The sequence below is a fragment of the Tamandua tetradactyla genome, chromosome 2 (genome assembly GCF_023851605.1).
Source record: "Tamandua tetradactyla isolate mTamTet1 chromosome 2, mTamTet1.pri, whole genome shotgun sequence".
NCBI lineage: Eukaryota > Metazoa > Chordata > Mammalia > Pilosa > Myrmecophagidae > Tamandua > Tamandua tetradactyla.
In genome coordinates, this window is record NC_135328.1 from 207,483,608 (window position 1) to 207,500,547 (window position 16,940).

General features: G+C 50.7%; 2 protein-coding genes across 2 annotated transcripts in view; both read left to right on the forward strand.

Moving 5' to 3' along the window:
* The window catches only part of IFFO2 (intermediate filament family orphan 2), a 47,667-nt gene extending 42,614 nt beyond the window's left edge, over positions 1 to 5,053 (forward strand). The window contains exon 9 of the mRNA XM_077151083.1: positions 583 to 5,053. Coding sequence (XP_077007198.1) covers positions 583 to 688 — 106 coding nt within the window. The 3' untranslated portion in view covers positions 689 to 5,053. The remainder of the gene's footprint in view (positions 1 to 582) is intronic.
* Positions 5,054 to 6,343: 1,290 nt separating this feature from the next.
* Positions 6,344 to 16,940, forward strand: part of ALDH4A1 (aldehyde dehydrogenase 4 family member A1) — a 31,417-nt gene continuing 20,820 nt past the window's right edge. The window contains exons 1-2 of the mRNA XM_077151084.1: positions 6,344 to 6,648; positions 16,409 to 16,502. Coding sequence (XP_077007199.1) covers positions 6,587 to 6,648; positions 16,409 to 16,502 — 156 coding nt within the window. The 5' untranslated portion in view covers positions 6,344 to 6,586. The remainder of the gene's footprint in view (positions 6,649 to 16,408; positions 16,503 to 16,940) is intronic.

Here is a 16,940-nt window from a genome sequence, read left to right on the forward strand (position 1 = left end):
GAAGTGGTTCATCTGTGGAAGAGGAGAGGCAGCACTGTGGGAAGCAGGGGGAGGAGCCCCCAGCTTAGAGGTCATATCGTAACTCATGAACCCGCCCCCCATCATGTTGTCTCCATTATGCAGATAGAGGAGCAGACGCTTAGGTGGGTTAAATAACTTGCCTGAGGAGCACCAGCTCATCAGCGACATCAGCCGGAATATGAATCTAATGTTGGCTTCCAACTCTGAGTTAATTGGGGTTTCCTTGCGCTAGGTGATTGGAGGGTAAGAACCAAGGTTGATCCATGGTCCCTACCCACTAGGAGCTTGCATTGTAGAGAAGCCAAAGCCCTCAGACCAATTAGAGACTGGTGCAGGGGTGGGGGTGGGGGGTGGTCCCAGGAACTCTCGAGAGCCATGTTCAACTCAAGAACTGAGAAGTTTCTCAAGAAAGCAGTACAAGGGCAGATTCTCTGTGTAGGAGCTCCTTTCTCGGGTTAGACTTCATGGGAATGGCTGTGCAGTCTCCTTGGATCCTGGGGTCCCTTTACGGGTCCCCAGACTGCCCTCTGAGTGTCCCCCTTTCTCTCTTGTGCCTTCCAGGAATTCACCATCCCCCAGCTCCATGGCCAGCAGTGACTCAGGAAGTACAGACGAGATCCAAGATGAGTTTGAGCGGGAGGCAGATGTGGAGCCCATGGTCAGCTGATGACTGAGGCCCCATGTGTCTGGGGGTCTTGGTGATGGAGCTGCTGCCTTCTTCCCCCATGGGGCCAGGAAGACACCTCAGTGTGGGCTCAAGTTCTCACCATACAGACCTCCTCTGCCTTCCCTTTTCTGGAGGACCCGAGGAACTGCTGCTTCCTTCCTTCCTTCCACACCACCCACCACCAACCAGTGCCCCCTCTCCATCCACCCACCCAAGGAATGGTGCTGTCAATTTCTATTGTTCTCCACATTACAAAGGCAGACTTCTGTCCGGATGATGCAGTGTTAACTGTGCCTTTTCCCTTAAGCTGAGCCACTTTGAGCTCCAAAGAATTATTCCTAGCAGGTGTTTTTATACAAAACTCTAAGGTGAGGGCGCCCCCCCCCACCCCCCCGCGGCGGGCATGGTGTAATGTGGTTTTCTACCCTCCTACCTGCTCCTCTGATTGGCCATGAGCTCTGCCTTCCCTTCCTCTACCTGCCAGCGCTGACTGAGCTGCGGCTTGGGGGTATCTGTCTCCTCCCAGGAAGGAGTTGTTTGCCTCTGCACCCTTTCCAGCCCTTGGTGGGGACCTCCTACATGTTTCTCACTTGCTGAAGGAGAATAAGATGGCAGGAGGAAGGGAAGACAAATTTTTATTTTCTTTTCGGATCGAGTGGCAAAGTGGAGGGACAAGGCACTGTGGGGGAGGGTGGAGCCTCACTGTGTTTAAATTACTATGCAAAAAACAAAATTAACAACAACAAAAAGCAGCTTGCCTTATTTCATTGTGGAAGGTAGGCCCTCTCCTGGACCCCTAGTTTTCCCCTGTGCTGGGACAGCCGCAGAAGCTAGGGCAATCTCTCCCGGCCTCAGAGGGGCAGCACTGGCTGGGGAGGGGGGTTTGGCCAAGGTTGGTCATGAGGCCTGGGTTTTTGCAAGGCCTTGGCCTGCCGGCCTGCTTACTTGCTTTGGGACCTCTGTGGGTTGGGGGTGGTGGTGGTCTTTCTTGCCCTGATGACTTGATGCATGCCTCTCCCTCTCCAGCCAACTCCAAGAGGTTAGAGGTCTGTAATTTCTCTGTGAGAAAGTCTGGAGGGGGCCAGTCCTGGTAGCCACCCCCTTTCCAGGGAGGCTCAGGTCAGTATGGGCCAGCCGCCATCTTGGTTCTCTGCTGTGCCCAAGTCACCGGCTGTTTGGCCACTGGCAGGAAAGTGGTATTGGAAAGGGAAGGGGCAGGAGACAGTGAGGGCCGCTGTCACATCGGAGGTGGCGAGATGAGGGGCTTGGGTGAGGACCATCTTTGGTTACGCTCACGGAAATATGCAAGCCCCTTTCCACAGTCCCCTTGACTGACCAGTTGGGGTTTCCTCTGAGCCAGTATCTCCCCTACCTTTGAGTGGGCCTGAGTTGTACTGTTGTATTGAGTATTGAGATCACCCACCATATCTCAGCTTGGAGAAGCCGAGCGGGAATTTTTGTGTGTGTGTAATTTAATTTCTTTTCATACTCAGTACTGTGGTGTGATTTTGCCAGTTTTTGTTTTTGTGGGCCCAGGAGCTCCCCCCTGGAGGTCAAAGGAGCAAAATGTACTCAAGGACCAGAGCTCCTTACTCCTGGATGGAGAGGGGGCACTCTGGCTTTGAGTGGGATTGTGGTCCCCTGTCTTTCCATCCCTGGGTACCAGCGGCCATAAAGGGCCTTCTCTCTTTTCTGTTCCCCCACCTGTTTTGCAGTCTTAAAGCCATTGTACATAATATTCATATAATATATATAGAGAGAAAGAAAGCGTGAAAATGTGTTAGCGACTGTGTGTAATTTATCAGACCTTGGTACCTTGGTGGCCTTTATTATGAGTTTTTTCCATTTTCCTTTTTTTGTTTGTTTGTTTTGTTTTTGTTTTTAATTGTTCGGGGGAGGGGTGTTCTGGTTCCCTGTAGCACCCTGGCCAAGAGGCTTCCATTCCCAGCCTCTCTATTAGCCAGACCGTCCCTTGGTAGGTACTTGGAGGGATGATGGTTTTGGAGGAAAGAAAGCTCCTTCCTCCCCTCCTCACCGACCCTCGTTCTAAAGGTTACAGGGTTCAAACATACCTTATTATTATTGTTGTTGTTTTATTTTTGTTTTAACCAAAGGTTCTCAGAGCCAGTTGGGTTTAGACCTCAGCTGCTGAAAAGGTTTTCCGTTTTCCCGAGGGCAGGAAAGCAGCTGCTATCCCAGGCTCTTCTTTGCCTAGGGCTGAGGGAGGTGTTGGACGACATGCTTTGGGGATCAGGCAGGCAGAGTGGAAGCCAGTCCGGGCTCATTGCTCAAGGTGATGGGAGGATGACAGACATAGCTTTTGAGTTTAATACATTAAAGTAACAGTGTACGTAGCTGAAGGTGACAGTGGTGACAGGTGTCTGGTGGTATTATTTTTGCTTTCCCCCTTGTATACACGGGTCGTTTTTCTCTGGGGATTAGGGTGCTGTGGATGTGACAAGAGAGTATGGAGAAGGTAGGACCCAAGAGCTCCTTCCTGCTGCTCTCCATCGGAAGCAAGGATTTGGGGTAGGTGGATGGGGGAGGAATGGCAAAGGGTGGGGCTGACCTGCCGACTGGGCTGGTTCCTGGGTCTTGGCTTGGCTCCCTCCCTCCCCACCAAATTCTTTTTTGAGTTAGTTGCCAGTGGGCTCCGCTTGTCCCCTCACCATGAGCCCACAGCTTGCCAAGAAAGACCCCAACGCTCACTTGGGGCAGCATCTGGCCAGGTTGGGACGACCTGATCTGTCCTTTGTAAAGCTGTAAATACTTAATTTTGTTTTCTATTTCTAAGCCCAGTGTCATATTGACATTGGTATTTTAGAGTTGTTCTCAGATGGGCTCTCCTGCGCTGCTCTCTCTCACTCTCCTGTGTTGGGGGGTTTTTATACAAAGAGAGGTTTGGGGAGGGCCAGGAGAGTAGTCTTCTTTTGGCTCCCTGGTTGTGGAACACACACACACACTCACACTCACACATTCACACTCTTAGGATACTCTGAACAGATAGAAATATTATCTGCAAGCAAACACATTTTGGTTTCATGTGGCCATATGTCTTGAGGTCTCTAAAGAACCAGGCAGAAATTATATGGCCGTGTGTCCTTCACAGACTTAGCTCTGCGGATGCAGCTCAGATGACATGGAGCATCAAAACCACTTTGGCTTGGGATGGGGGAGAGGGTGTGGGGTGGGGGATAGCATAAGGTGTAACTTAAGCTAAATGTAATCTATTTATAAAGCAAGAGACTCTCATCTATTTTTATGAAAGGAAAGGTTTTTTAATCTAGGGTAGGCAGTCATGGTAGTCCAGCATTTTTCTGTGGACAAGATAATCGTGCATGTTGCTGCTGGATTTAATATAACCAGTCCCCCTCACCCTGTCTTTCCATCCTCCCCTCCTCCTTATCCATACCTCTCGCTTCAGCAGAGAGTAGGACCCACCTCGCCCCATTTCCCTATTCCCTGATTCTCCCATATCCTTGGCCCTTGGAAGATGTTTCTTGAGGGGTGGTACTTGTGAGAAGGATGGGCAGCAGGGAATTAGGAATTGAGGTGGGTGAAAGGAGGGGAAAGGGGCACTCAGGTAGGAGCAAGCCCTCCTTCAGAGGGTAGGCTCGGATTCCTTTCTCTAACTCTGCTCTGCTGAGATCCAGCTCCAAGCAGCTGTATTTGGGAGTAGGTCAAGAAGTAGCAGAGTAGGTCAGTGGGGTGTCAGTTTGGGGAAGACACAACTCCCTTGGCACCCGGGCCTGAGTGTGTGCCGGGTTGTCAGGCAGCTGGAGTAGGAGTGGAAATGCCACGAGCCCAAGGATCGGGCTGCAGTCTTGGTTGTGTTCCTTCAGGACCCTGGCCGAGGGATTAGGGTGCTGGAGCTTCCTCAGCCTTGGCTCTCCAGCTCAGACACTGAGCTCTGGTTCTAGAAGGGCTTCTCCCAGAGTAGGGAGTCTGGAGGCAGCCAGGTGGACATGGGTAAAGCCAGATTCTCTCTGGAACAGAACTTTATATGGATGGAGCACGCCAGGTTCAGGGAGGGCCGTGTGTTAGTATTGGGCACATCCTTCACTGTTCCTCCTCTCAAATTCTCAAAGAAATGGGGCGATGGCCCTCTACAAAGACCCCTGTGTGGACATTTTAGCATCTACCTGATTTTTAGCCCCATCCAGGGAGTCTTTGAATCCCTTGGTCCCATCCTACCCCACTGTTGCTGTTTGTCTGCCAGCTGGGTCTAGCATCAAGGGGAAGGGGGGGGTTTATACTCATTGAAAGACTACTGAACCTACCAAAAACCAACCTGTTTACTGTACTGTTGTAAATATTATGCCCTTTATATCCTGTATATTGGCTTCTTTTAAATAAAGTGAAATGTCTTAGAATTCAGCGTTTGTTGTTTAATTGAGGGTGGAAGTGGTGGCATGGGAGGGGCAAGAGGACTGAAGGTCACATAAAACACTGAAACAAACTAATTAGCCAATTAGTTTCACCTGTTATGTTTGCATCTCACAATAAAATCTCTGGAAGTAGCAAAGCAGAGATTATTAATATACACATTTTGTGGAAGGGGGAGAGGGCCAAAGAGGTCATGGGCTGAGCAGTTGCACAGCCTGGTTTGGGACTGAGATCTGTTAACTACAAAGCCCACTTCTCAAATCTTCCCACAGTACTCAGGAGAGGCCAGCTCCCAGGGCTCTGGATTTGGCACTGTCCAATGCTCTTGTTAATGGCCAAATTCAGGGCCTCCAAGGTCTTCTCCAAGAAGACTGCCAATTCCAATTTTTTGGTATCTTTCTAACTGGCACTCATGTAGTTTTCCTTTCCTACTCTGCACTCCTTGAATGGTTAAAATCTCCAAAGTGTCTTAAATGATGTGTGATCCTGAGGAAAAGGAGGAGCATTCTGAGGTGGGTAGTATCACTCCCATTTTATAGAAGAGGAAACTGAGGCCCAGGGAAATTATGTAATTTGCCCAATGTCATATGGAGGAACTGGTGATTCCTAAGCGGATGTTCGGTCCACACGGCAGGAAAATATAAACGTACATTAGATCACAGTGCGAAAAAAAAAGCTATAATAGCGCTTTAGGAACAGAATGGGTCCGTAAGACTCGGTCACCAGGGAAGAATCCGAGGCTTTGAAGGAAAAGCTAAGGATAGATTACCTCGGGCTTTATCTTTTATTGGCCACAATCTGCTAGGAAGCAGGCCGATTTATCTACCGCCCTGCCCGGGGAAGCTGGGTGGCCCGCCGCCAGGCCGGGAGCTGAAGGGCGGCTGGATCCAGGCCAGAGGCTAGAGGCAAGGAGGGCAGGCTCACCCCGGGGGTCTACCGCCCCGGATGGAGGCGGGGAGCTGGCCGCAGTGCGGTCTTGCAAGAACGACTCTGGTAGCGGGGCAGCTTTCTGGCCTGCCAGCGGCCAAGAGGAGCGGAAGGAGAAGGTTAGGAACTCCTGAGGCACCTGACGCATAGACTTTCCGCCCGCCTCAGCACGTGCTCGTTTCCTGCGCTCTTATTGGCTCTTTAAGTCATTCACTACTGGCCGCCGCATGGTCGCCCCTCTGATTGGCTTAGGAGCGTCCATGTGTTCCACTGATTGGTCGGTAGGACTCACGCCCCCGCTAGTGGTTGGAACAGACCATAAGGACAGGAGGGAAACCGCGTAGATTTCATGGTTTCTTTTTCCTGTTACCTTATTCTGTGTAACAAAGCGACCTCTATCATTTCTAAACAGATAGGGTTTTTTTTTCACAGAGGTAGAGATAAGGGAATTTTGGCTGAAACCAAGCTCGGAGAACGGCCGGTGATCTGCTTCCCCCGCCCGCCCGAGTGGTGCGCTCTGGGCAGGGCATCTGCTCCTCGCAGCGCCCGGGGACGCTCGACTGAGAACCGCGTTGCGAGCTGAAGATGTTGCTGCTGCCGCCCGCGCTCCGCCGCGCCCTGCTGGCCCGCCCCTGGAGGGGGGCCGGGTGAGTGAGCGCCGGGCCTGGGGATCCCCGACCGCGGCAGCTGTTGACCTGGGGTCCGGGAGTCGCTGGGCACCCTTCCTGCCGGACCCCTCAGGCTGCTCCGGTCTACCCCGGATTCCCAGCAGCTCCCCTCCGCCCGGGCGCTTCCTCCACAGCAGCCCACCCGGGCCTTCCTCCCGCTGAGCCCCTCAGCCTCCTCCCCCCAGGCTCCCCCAGGTGGTCACCTTTCTTCAGGGAGGGGTGCCCCTCCCCGAATCCTGCGACCGGTGGGCTACTTCGGGGCTCTTCTGGGTCCCACTCGCGGAAAGTGGCTTCCCCAGTCACTGTCTTCCTGGATTTTACTGAATTTTCGAAACGTCCTCCCCCTCGGCGTGCGCTGACTTCCTCGAGGGTCTCCCCTATTTTTAGCACAGCACGCATCTCTCTCCACACCTCATTTTCACATTGAGGACCCAGCTCTGGGATTCGCTGAGTCTTCCTCTCCCCCCCGGGGTTTCTTCCTCCCTGTTTTGCGCTTCCCCGTATTTTCAAGTTAAGTTCTAAGGGGTGCTTATAATGTACCACCCACCGTGCAAGGGACTTAGTTTACAGCTTATTTGAGGATTAAATGACTTCCCATCTGCAAAGTGCATGGAATGGTGCTTGGGAAGTGCTCCGTTATTATCATTGCAAACCCTAGTGCTGTGGAGTCCGTTTTCCTGCACCCGTGCCCACTCCATGACAAATGTTCTCAGCCCCTTCCTGCTCTGGGTTAGGTGGGGGGAGTTAGATAGGGCACAGAGGGGCTCACACCCTGGTGAGGCTATCCCTGATGGACCTGTGTGCCCGTGTCTCTTTTGGCCTCCCGTTCAGAGCTCGGCAGTCCCTGCCAAGTTCAGTTTGAGCTTTGTTTGTCTGACCCTCAGGACTGTGACCGGTTCTGTCTCCCCTGCTGAGCTGTCCCCTTTCTGAGTTAATCAGTGTCCCATCTCCTTCCCTGCCCCCAGGGATGGCTCTGGGATGCCCAGGACCCAGGTAAGGAAGGGCGAAGGAAGAAAACATGGGAGAAGGGCACTTTTTCCTAACAGAAAACAGGGGCCACACTTGCCATGCCCTCAGCATGGTCCCTTTTGGTCTCTCTCTGCACTCTGAGACCACCCCTCTCCTATGCAAAGCCCTGGGGAGGTGGGGCCGTCACATACATGTGAGTTTACTGAGTACCTGCCATGTGCAGGTGAGGGGTACCCCCAAAGATTTACATGGGAATGGGGCCTTTAGGAAGTTTTCAGCTTAATGGGTGTGTGGAGGGGTAGGTGGGTGGATTGGGGGGGACTTAGATGTGAAACAGTTTGTAGTATCTGGTCAAAAGAAAAGCCTGTAATCATCATAATAATATTTATTAAGCAATCAGGTGTCATGGACTCAGCACTGTATCAAGTGCCAGCTAAGGAGTCTGAAAAGGTTCTGATTCCAGATTCGTGCTCTTGATTATCCCCAAGTTGAGAGGGGAGAGAGAGCATTTTGCAACCAGATCCCCAGGCTCAGGTTTCTTCTTTCTGTGTAGCACTGGCCCTCGAACAGGGCTTCCTGGCCTTGGTGCTACTGACATGTTGAGCTGGATAACCATCCTTTTGGGCGGGGGGTAGGTAGGAGGGGAGTTGTCCTGTGCATTGTAGGATGTTTTGCAGCAGCCTTGGTCTCTACCCACTAATTCCTGGTAGTACCAACCCCAAACTGTTTGGGGGCATTTTTAATGATCGCTCTCAGTTTCCTCTATGTAAAACTCTAATACTTAGAAAAAGCATCTCTTTTGAGTAACTGGTACCAGCAGTGCTTTAGCCTTGCCCTTTTTGCCTTAAGTGCCAGGAATCTCCGAACCAATTTTTTTTAATGCCTTTCTTAAAAAAAAAAAAAGCCTTTCTTAATATATTTTCTTTTTGTTAATGAATACATTAAAAACTGTAAAAGATACAGATAAAGCAAAAAAAATAAGAATCATCTGAAAATTCAAAACCACATAGAAGTGACCATTGTCACCATTTTGATTAATATCCTTTCAACATCACATGCATGTATACGCTTTTTAAAAAAAAAAAAACATAAAAATGGGCACATCCTGCCCATTTATGAAAAATTCCTTTTTCATAGCTTGCTTTTTCATTTCAAAGACTTATCTGCTTTACTATATGTCTCCAGGTTCTGTGCCTGGCACCTGTTAAGGTCTTGACAAACATTTGGTGAATGAATGAATGAAAACCTGTGAATCCTACATTGTTGAGAAGTATTTTATCATAACCAGGCTTGAGCCTCAATCATCAGAAACACATGGCTCTTTATGGATGGCCCAGTAATGGCTGCTGATGACAAGAGCTACCTTTTGCCCTTTATGTGGATGGTTTTACTTCCTTTCCTCAGTAACCTATGATATAGGTGTTACTCTCCTCAATTCAAAGAGTAAACAGCTGTGGCCTTTGAAAATTAAGTGAAACTTCGCCAAGGCCTCAAGCTCGCAAACACCTGGCCCCCCAATTGACTGCTTCCTTTTTCCTTTGACCCTGACTTCCTGCCCTTTTCTCTATTTTCTTAACTCTATCACTGGTGTCCTTGTCTTTGCAAGTTCTCTTGGGAAGAGACAGGTTGGAGATATATGTATTTAAATGTAAACTTAAAGAGCTATCCCAGGCACATGGTAGGCTTACAGTAATGTTCATTTCTGTTCCTTACTTGCCCTTGGTTGCTGGGGGTGGGGGGGAAGGTCTACAGATGACTCAAAACTGGGACACCTGCCATCCAGGCTTGCTTGTAGGCTGGGGTTGACCACCATCATCCTGGGGGGCTTTGGACTCCTTTCAGTCCACCTGCTTGTTCAGTTTTCAAAGAAAATCCCTCCCCCCCCCACAAAACTTTTCCCCACCTGCCCACCGTTTGGAAGGACATAAATTGTCCTGGGTGAGGTACTGGCCCCTCCCCTCCATTTCCTGGACATACTCTGCTGGCTCACTCCAAGTGGTGCCTCTTGCCTGGAGGGCTGTCTTGGTGAACTCTTACTCATCAGTGCTTTGTGGCCTTGGTGACCCAGCTCTTCTGTGGTCCTTCAGGGTCCTCATCTGTAAAATGGGGATAATCATATTACCAGCTACACGCAGGTGGTTGCAAGAATTAGAGACGATGCGACCAGTGGCTTGCTTGGTACCTAGAGTTTGCTCTGTACGCATTTGAGAGGATGAATAAATAGAACCCACAGTGAGTGATCATACTTGTTTCTAAAGTTGGTGAAATCTCTGCCTGGGGACAATAGGCCCTGGCTCTCGCTTGGAACACGTTGTCCCAGCTCTGTTGTGCTTGTCGAGGAGGCTTGGGGTGTGCGATGTGCTAGTCTGCTGCTCCCCAGCTTGGGGCGGCCCCAGCTCTCGCCTTCCTGTACCCAGCACCTTGCTTGGCTCATAAGAGACACTGGGTGGCCTGGATTCCTCCCAGAACAGGGAGCACGAGTTGCAGAGCCAGACCTGTTGGGTTGAAGCCTGGCTCTCCCACTCACTAGCTCAGTGGCCTACAGCAGGTTATGCAATCCCTCTGTGCTCATCAGTGTTCTCAAGTAGAAAAATAAAGATGGTGATAGTAATAGTACCCACCTCATAGTTGTCTTGGGGGTTACGTGGATTCTTACCTGAAGAGCACTTAAAGAATGCCAGCACTGAGAATGCTCTGTACCTCTGTGATTATTGCTGTGGGTGCCCTTTCCCACCTCCACGCTGCCCTAAGTGATTATCCTTGGTCAGGAATATTCAGACAGGAGGGTCCCAGCAGTGCAGCGATGGTGGAGGAGGGGAGGGATGTGGAGCTCATATGTCCTGGGTCCCTTCCCTTTGTCCAGTAAATTACCCCAGAGACAACATGTGTTTCTGGAGGGAAGGGAGAGACCTGCCCTTCTGGGAGGCTCCTTCCCTCCAGACCTTTCCTTTCTTGGCTAGAGCCCTGCACCGGGCCCACAATGCCAGTGGCCAGCTGTGTGACCTTGGGCAAGTCACTGCCCGCTTCGGGGCAGCCTCTGTCTTAGGAGGGAAATAGGTTCCAGCTGGATGGTGAGGGGGACTGATCTGTCCCCTCAGCCCCAGCTGTCCTCTAGAGGAGTGGGGAGGACGATGGGTCTCTGAGATGTTATAGGTGCTTCTGCCATAGCATTTGGCTCCTGAGTGGGGAAGAGCTGCGTTCAAATCCTACTCTCTGACTTAGCTGTGACCACAAGCAAGGAACATAATCTTCCTAAAGCGGAAGTAATAGCAGTACCTCCCTCTGGAGTTTGTAGGGAGGATCCCTGAGATAATCCTAGGAACCTACTTAGCCCAGAACTTGACTCTTAAGTGCTTCACAAATATTGCTGCATGTTTTTCCAGGGCCAGAAGGTAGAAGCAGCTTGTCCTGGGCATGACTACTTCCCCTGGACTTGGCTCTCCCTCCCTCCTGCACTTTCTCTTTTCTCACCTCCACTGCTGGCCCTTATCTCAATTATAAGGTAGATTAGCCTTATCAGCACCCAGATAAGGAAAAGCCCAATAATAGAAAAGACCAAAGCTGAAAGAGGCAAGGCTCATTTCCTTTCTGTAAGGGATCGGGAGCTCGACTCCAGCTGAGTGGAAAGTCCCCCCCAGACCAGTCTTCTTTCCTTGGCCTGTGCCACTCCCCACCCTGGCCCCTGGGGAGTCCAGTGGGCCAGCGTCCAGCCCAAGGCAGAGCAGAGGCGTGCTTGCCTGGAGCCCAGCTCTGACTCTGCTGGTTTAGGAATTATTACAGATGGTGTTTGTTGAGTGCTTACTTTGTGCCTGGCAGTGTGTTAGGCTCAGGGTGTCCAGCGGTGATCAAAGTGGACATGTACCTGCTGTGCGGAGCACAGGAATGCAGAGCTCCGTAATGATGGCCATCACCAGGGCTGGATGAAAAGTCTGGGCTGTGAGATGACCTGATAGGGCCCGATGCAGGCTGTGTGGGGATAGCCAGGTAAAGAGATGCAGAGGAGAATGTCCCTGGCAGAGAAGACTGCAGAAAAGACCAGGGTGGCTGGATTGCAGCCAGTCGGGTGGGGTGGGGTGGGGGATGGTCATGAGGTTGGAAGCCTTGGTGAGATTTCTAGTTTTTTTAGTTTCAGAAGGAATGAGAAGCCACTGAGTAGTTTTGAGCTGAGCTGTGCTTGTGTTTACGTGAGAGAGAGATATAGAGAGACAGATGACGTCATTTCCAAATACAGCTTTGGTCGCCGTGTGGAATGTGGCTTGGAGATGAGAGTGGAGCAGTGAGCGTCTGTTGCAGAAGTCCAGGTGAGAGCTTCTGGACCAGGGTGGAGGCCAAGGAGAGGGTGGGAGCAGACTCCACTCTACTGTGTGACCTGGGAGTTCAGGCCCGCAGTGTACCCTTGGTTTCTCCATCCCTGCATTCCTGAGGTTGCATTGGATGCCCATGCGCCATCCAGCCCTGACCTCCCATGTTCCACTGTAGGACATGTTTTGATATGTGGCCTTTTTAGCTCAGATCCTCGTCCTTGCAGAGGGGCAGGAGGGGCTACTTGAGGTCTCTGCCCATGAGGTCCCCAGGTCCCCCAAGGTTGTTCGGGGAAAGTGAGTAAAATTCAGATTCTGCCCAATGCACATAATAGCACACAACAGCCAATCCATGGCACCGGGGTTTCATGCAGTGCACAAAGCAGATCAGATGGCATATCTGCCCCAAAATCTGCTCCCCTAGTTTAGTCTAAGGAGCTCAGGTTTTTATGGATTCAAACAAGGGGGAATGGAGTTGTTACCATTACCAGGCTAGAGTGACCGTTATAATAGTAAGTATAAACAGGGCTGAGACCAGGTTGACTAACCATTACAATAGTCTAAACAGAACTGAAACCAGGCTAGAATAAATATGACAATAGCAGCTAAAAACAGGGCAGAGACTAGTTGAATTTCAGGTATTAATTTCCACCTATTCTATAATATAGAAAGAGAAAACATCTATATAGTGATTCATTAATCATAATCATTTGTTAGCTCTTTTTTTGTATGCTGTATGGTGGGGTCATATTTCATTATTTTTCCATGTGAGTATCCATTATTGCAGCACCATTTGTTGAATTTTTGTTTGTTCAATGTTTTGTTTATTTGTTTGTTTTTTGGGAAGTGCATGGACTGGAAATCGAATCTGGATCTCCCATATTACCCCCTCATTTGTTAATTTTTAATTTCTTTGTTAAACTTCCTGCAGTGGGAGGGCTGAATGCCCCTCTAAGAACGGTCGAGTTGGATTCATTTCTGTACTCCCAGTGGCAGACAGCTCATGGGTGCTCAGAAAATGAGTAATTCTTCCCGGGTTACTTCTGTGTCACAGCCTGGTATGGAGTAAATGGGCATGGGGTTAGCCAGGTAAGGAGACATGCTGATTGAAGGCAGTCCTGCCTAGAAGGTCTTCACAGATCCTCAAACAGGCCCTGTCTTGTGGGTAATTAATTTCTGCCTTCACCTGAGCCGATGAAAGGCATGCTTGTTAATCCAAATGGCCCACGAGCAAAAAAAAAAAAGTGTTTGACGGGAATCCTAGATTACTTTGGGCTGCAGTTGAGTTTCTCTAACAACTCAGGCTTATCTTTGAACTAGCCTCTGTTCCCCAAGCCATGCTGGGACGGAATGACAGCTCTGTCAGGGCCTGGAGACTTTTCCAGGCATAGAGAAAGTCATGAGGTTTGGTGATCCTGAGGTCACAGTGGGCCTCTGCCCTGGGGAGGGAGGAGAGAGGCCTGCAGGGTGTCTGTTTCCGACACAGCTTGGGAGGAAACAGGGAAAGGAGCTGGTAGCTGCTACATTTTCAGCTTCTGCCATGGGTAGGATATGGTGCTGGGTTTATTCTACCAGCAGCTGTAAAAACTGGGTAGGTTTTGCCTTAAAGTCACTGGGCCAGTCCCTGAGACTGTGCTCCTGGGATTGTCTGGGAACCAGTTTGCTTTGAGAGCTGGGCCTGGTGAGAAAATGTCTTCCAGGGATGAAGTAATATCCTTAAAGACCTTTGCGATTTCCTTAGAAAAGCCTTGGAACAGGTGTGGGGCTGGGGAATGTGGGCAGAGGAAAGATGCTCGGTATTATCCTGTTTTTCAGGTGGAGAAACAGACTTGCAGTTAGTAAAAACTTGCTGAGGTCACAGAGCAAGTGTGGATTTGAGTCCCAAATTTGTCTGCTTCCAAAACCCGTCCTTTCCTCATTACTTCAGAGAGGGGTGCTGGCAGGCCCAGCTATTTAATGCGTGCCCACCACTTCCTGCTGTCCAGCGATTTCTGACTTAGCTGATTAGTGGTGGATGTAGTGCTGCTGAGTCCCAGAGAGGGACAGATGACTTCCCTCAGGGCTGCAGAGGCTGCTGGAATGCTGTGGCCCCTGAGTCCTTGACTCTGCTCAGAATCCCAGCCAGAACCTTCCAGATGCCCCAGGAAGTAGGCTTTGACCTACTTTCTTTCCTGGGGGCTGTTGAAACTTGTGGCTGCTGGTGTCTGTCTCTTCCTAGGTAGGTTTTGCCTTAAAGTCACTGGTCTGAGTTTATTAACCCTTGAAGGGCTGTGCAAGGACCTCTCCTTTCCCAGGGCAGTAGGTGGGAAAAGGAATTGCAGATTTTAATTTGTAGGGCGTGTCTATGGTTACGTCATTTACATAATTATCTCATTAAATCTTTATAGTTAACTGGTGCAGCAGACTCCCCATTTTACTTAGGCTTTGAGAAAAGTGAATTGCCCAAAGTCACACAGCTAGCCCTCAGCAGAGCTAGATTGGAGCCCAGGTCTGTTCTAATACCGCATTTCTTCATTTGGGATGGGACAGGGAAGATTAGAGTGAGGGGAAGGGCAGGGTTTGAGGAATGTACCCCTGGCTTCCTGTGGTATGGGAAGGGGCCAGAAGCACCAGCCCGAGTTGGAGGTGGGGTGGGTGGGTGAGGACATTGGAGCCCTGCCCACCTCTCTGCCTCCCCTTCAACAACCACAAGGTCCCTTCCTCCTCCCTCCCCTGGGCCTTTGCACTTGCTGTTCCCTGTACCTACAATGCTGTTTCCAGCCCTTTTGAAGCCTGCCCATTTGTCGTCTTCAGTTCTTGGTTGAGAGGTTACCTCCTTGGAGATACCACTCAGAAGGCCCCACCCTTCTCCTTTTTGATTTGTTTTTATGCCCCTTCTGTAGTTATGTTTACTGCCCCTTCTGTAGTTATGTTTACTTCTAGAGGTCAGCTCCCTGCGGGCAGAGGCCTGGCCGTCTAGGTCACTGCTGTATCCATAGTGTCCAGAGCGGTGCCCGAGACATACCAATAATCAATAATCTTATAGAATGCAGGAAGGACCTGCCCATATGGTTCCTGGTCATCGTCTCCTTCCTTTGGGGCTCCCAGACTGGGTCTTTGAGACCCTAAGCCCCTCCCCAGTGAGAAGGAAAAGTGGCCCCTGACATCTGGGACTGATCTGACGCTCACAGCCAAGCTCTTTGTTCTGTTGGACATCAGCAGTCTTAGGGCCTGCCGATCTCAGACTAGGTCCCTCTGAGACAAAAGAAACCCACTTTGCAATTTTGTCTAAGCTCAGACAAAAACAAGGTCCCACTGCAAAGTACCAACCACCCCCTCTTTTCTACATGTGTGACTGCTCCCATTTTGTCTGATCATAGGACTGCCCCGCTTTCTGATAGCACCCAATCCAGAGCACACCCCCACATCCTTAAACCCTCTCCCAAATCACCCAACCGAAGGCCAGATCCTGTCACCGGTTCTTTCTAATACTGTCTTCCGAGACTCCCCGCTGGCCTTCATTTTGTGCATTCTCCTTCACCAGGGGAGATGATATCTGGCATTTTCTGAACTCAAAATCCACGGTTCCTGATCATGTAACCGTGAACAAGTTGTTTTCCCTTTTAGGGCCTGGCCTAGCTTCCCTTATGCCTGAAAGGAGACCTGTGATGCTTTCCTAACGCTGAAATGTCGTGTGTGCATTCGTGGACTTGTTGTCAGTATGGTCCTTAGTTCAGGTTGGGGACACCTGGGCCCAGAAGGGATGTCCTCCAGCTGAGAAGTGACTGACACAAGGCCCTGCAGTTACCCACCTGCTATCCCACCCTGTGACCCCCAGTCACGTCCTAGGGGTGGTGGTGAGTGGTTACTGTCAGGTCCTTGGGTTCAGGATGAAACAAGCTCTCCAGGGCATCGGGCTCTAGAAACTCAGTACCCCAAAATAGACATTGAGCCCCCAAACTGGCCCTCGCCATCTTCGTGATCTGAGCTCAGGATGGTCCTCCAAGTTCACTGTCCACGTCTCGCCCACCTGGTGCTCTCAGCCCTTTGCACCAGGGAAATCTCAGCTGGGTCACATCCTGGGAGATTCAGCTCTGGCATGTGCTGCCTCTTCAGCTTAGAGAAAGCAGGAAATTGGGTCTGTTGAGGGTATAGGCTCCATTGAGGGGACCAAAAGGGAGATTCATCTTGTAAATGTGCAAAATACTTGAAGTGTTTTGTATTTATGAATTTAAGCCTCAGACAACTTCGTGAGTGTGTGTGAGTATTCTCACTTAATGGATGTAGAGGCTCAGTGAAGGTGAGCCACGTGCCCAGGGTCGCATGGCGGCAGGACTGGGACTGGGCTCTTGGTTTTGGATCCCAAGACCAGTCAGTTCTAATTCTCACCCCCAGGTGTTCACTTGCGCTGGATTTCAGACTAGGGGCTGGCCTGGGAGCCACCATTGCTCGCTCATCTGTCTGCCTCTGTCCCCTCCTCTTATGCCCAGGCTGTGGTGGCAGCATACCTCCTCCCTGAAGGTGGCCAACGAGCCTGTCTTGGCATTCATGCAGGGCAGCCCTGAGCGAGAGGCACTGCAGAAGGTAAGGGGACGTGGGGGTGGGAGCACCCACCAGGACGTGGAGCAGAGGCAGCCCCCAGTGGGTCACTCCTGCTTCCGCCCCTGCTTCCCAAACTCAGGGCAAAATGGATTTGGGGAGAACTGTGAGTCTGGAGGGTAGGGAGAAGCTGGGAGCAGCGTGGCGGTAACCAGGGGCCACTTTAAGACCCCCAATCTAAGGATATTACTTTTCTAGACTTGCCTTAACAAATTACCATCAGCTGGGTAGCTTAGGACAGCAGAAGTGTATTCTCTCACAGTTTTAGACGCTAGAAATCCTAAATCAAGGCTTCGGCAGGGCCATGCCCTCTGTAGGGCCTAGGGGAGGCTTCTTCCTCACCTCTTGTGTGGTGGCCCTGTGTGTTCCTTGACTTGTGGCAGCATCACTCCAGTGTCTGCCTTTGTCTTCACACAGCCTTCT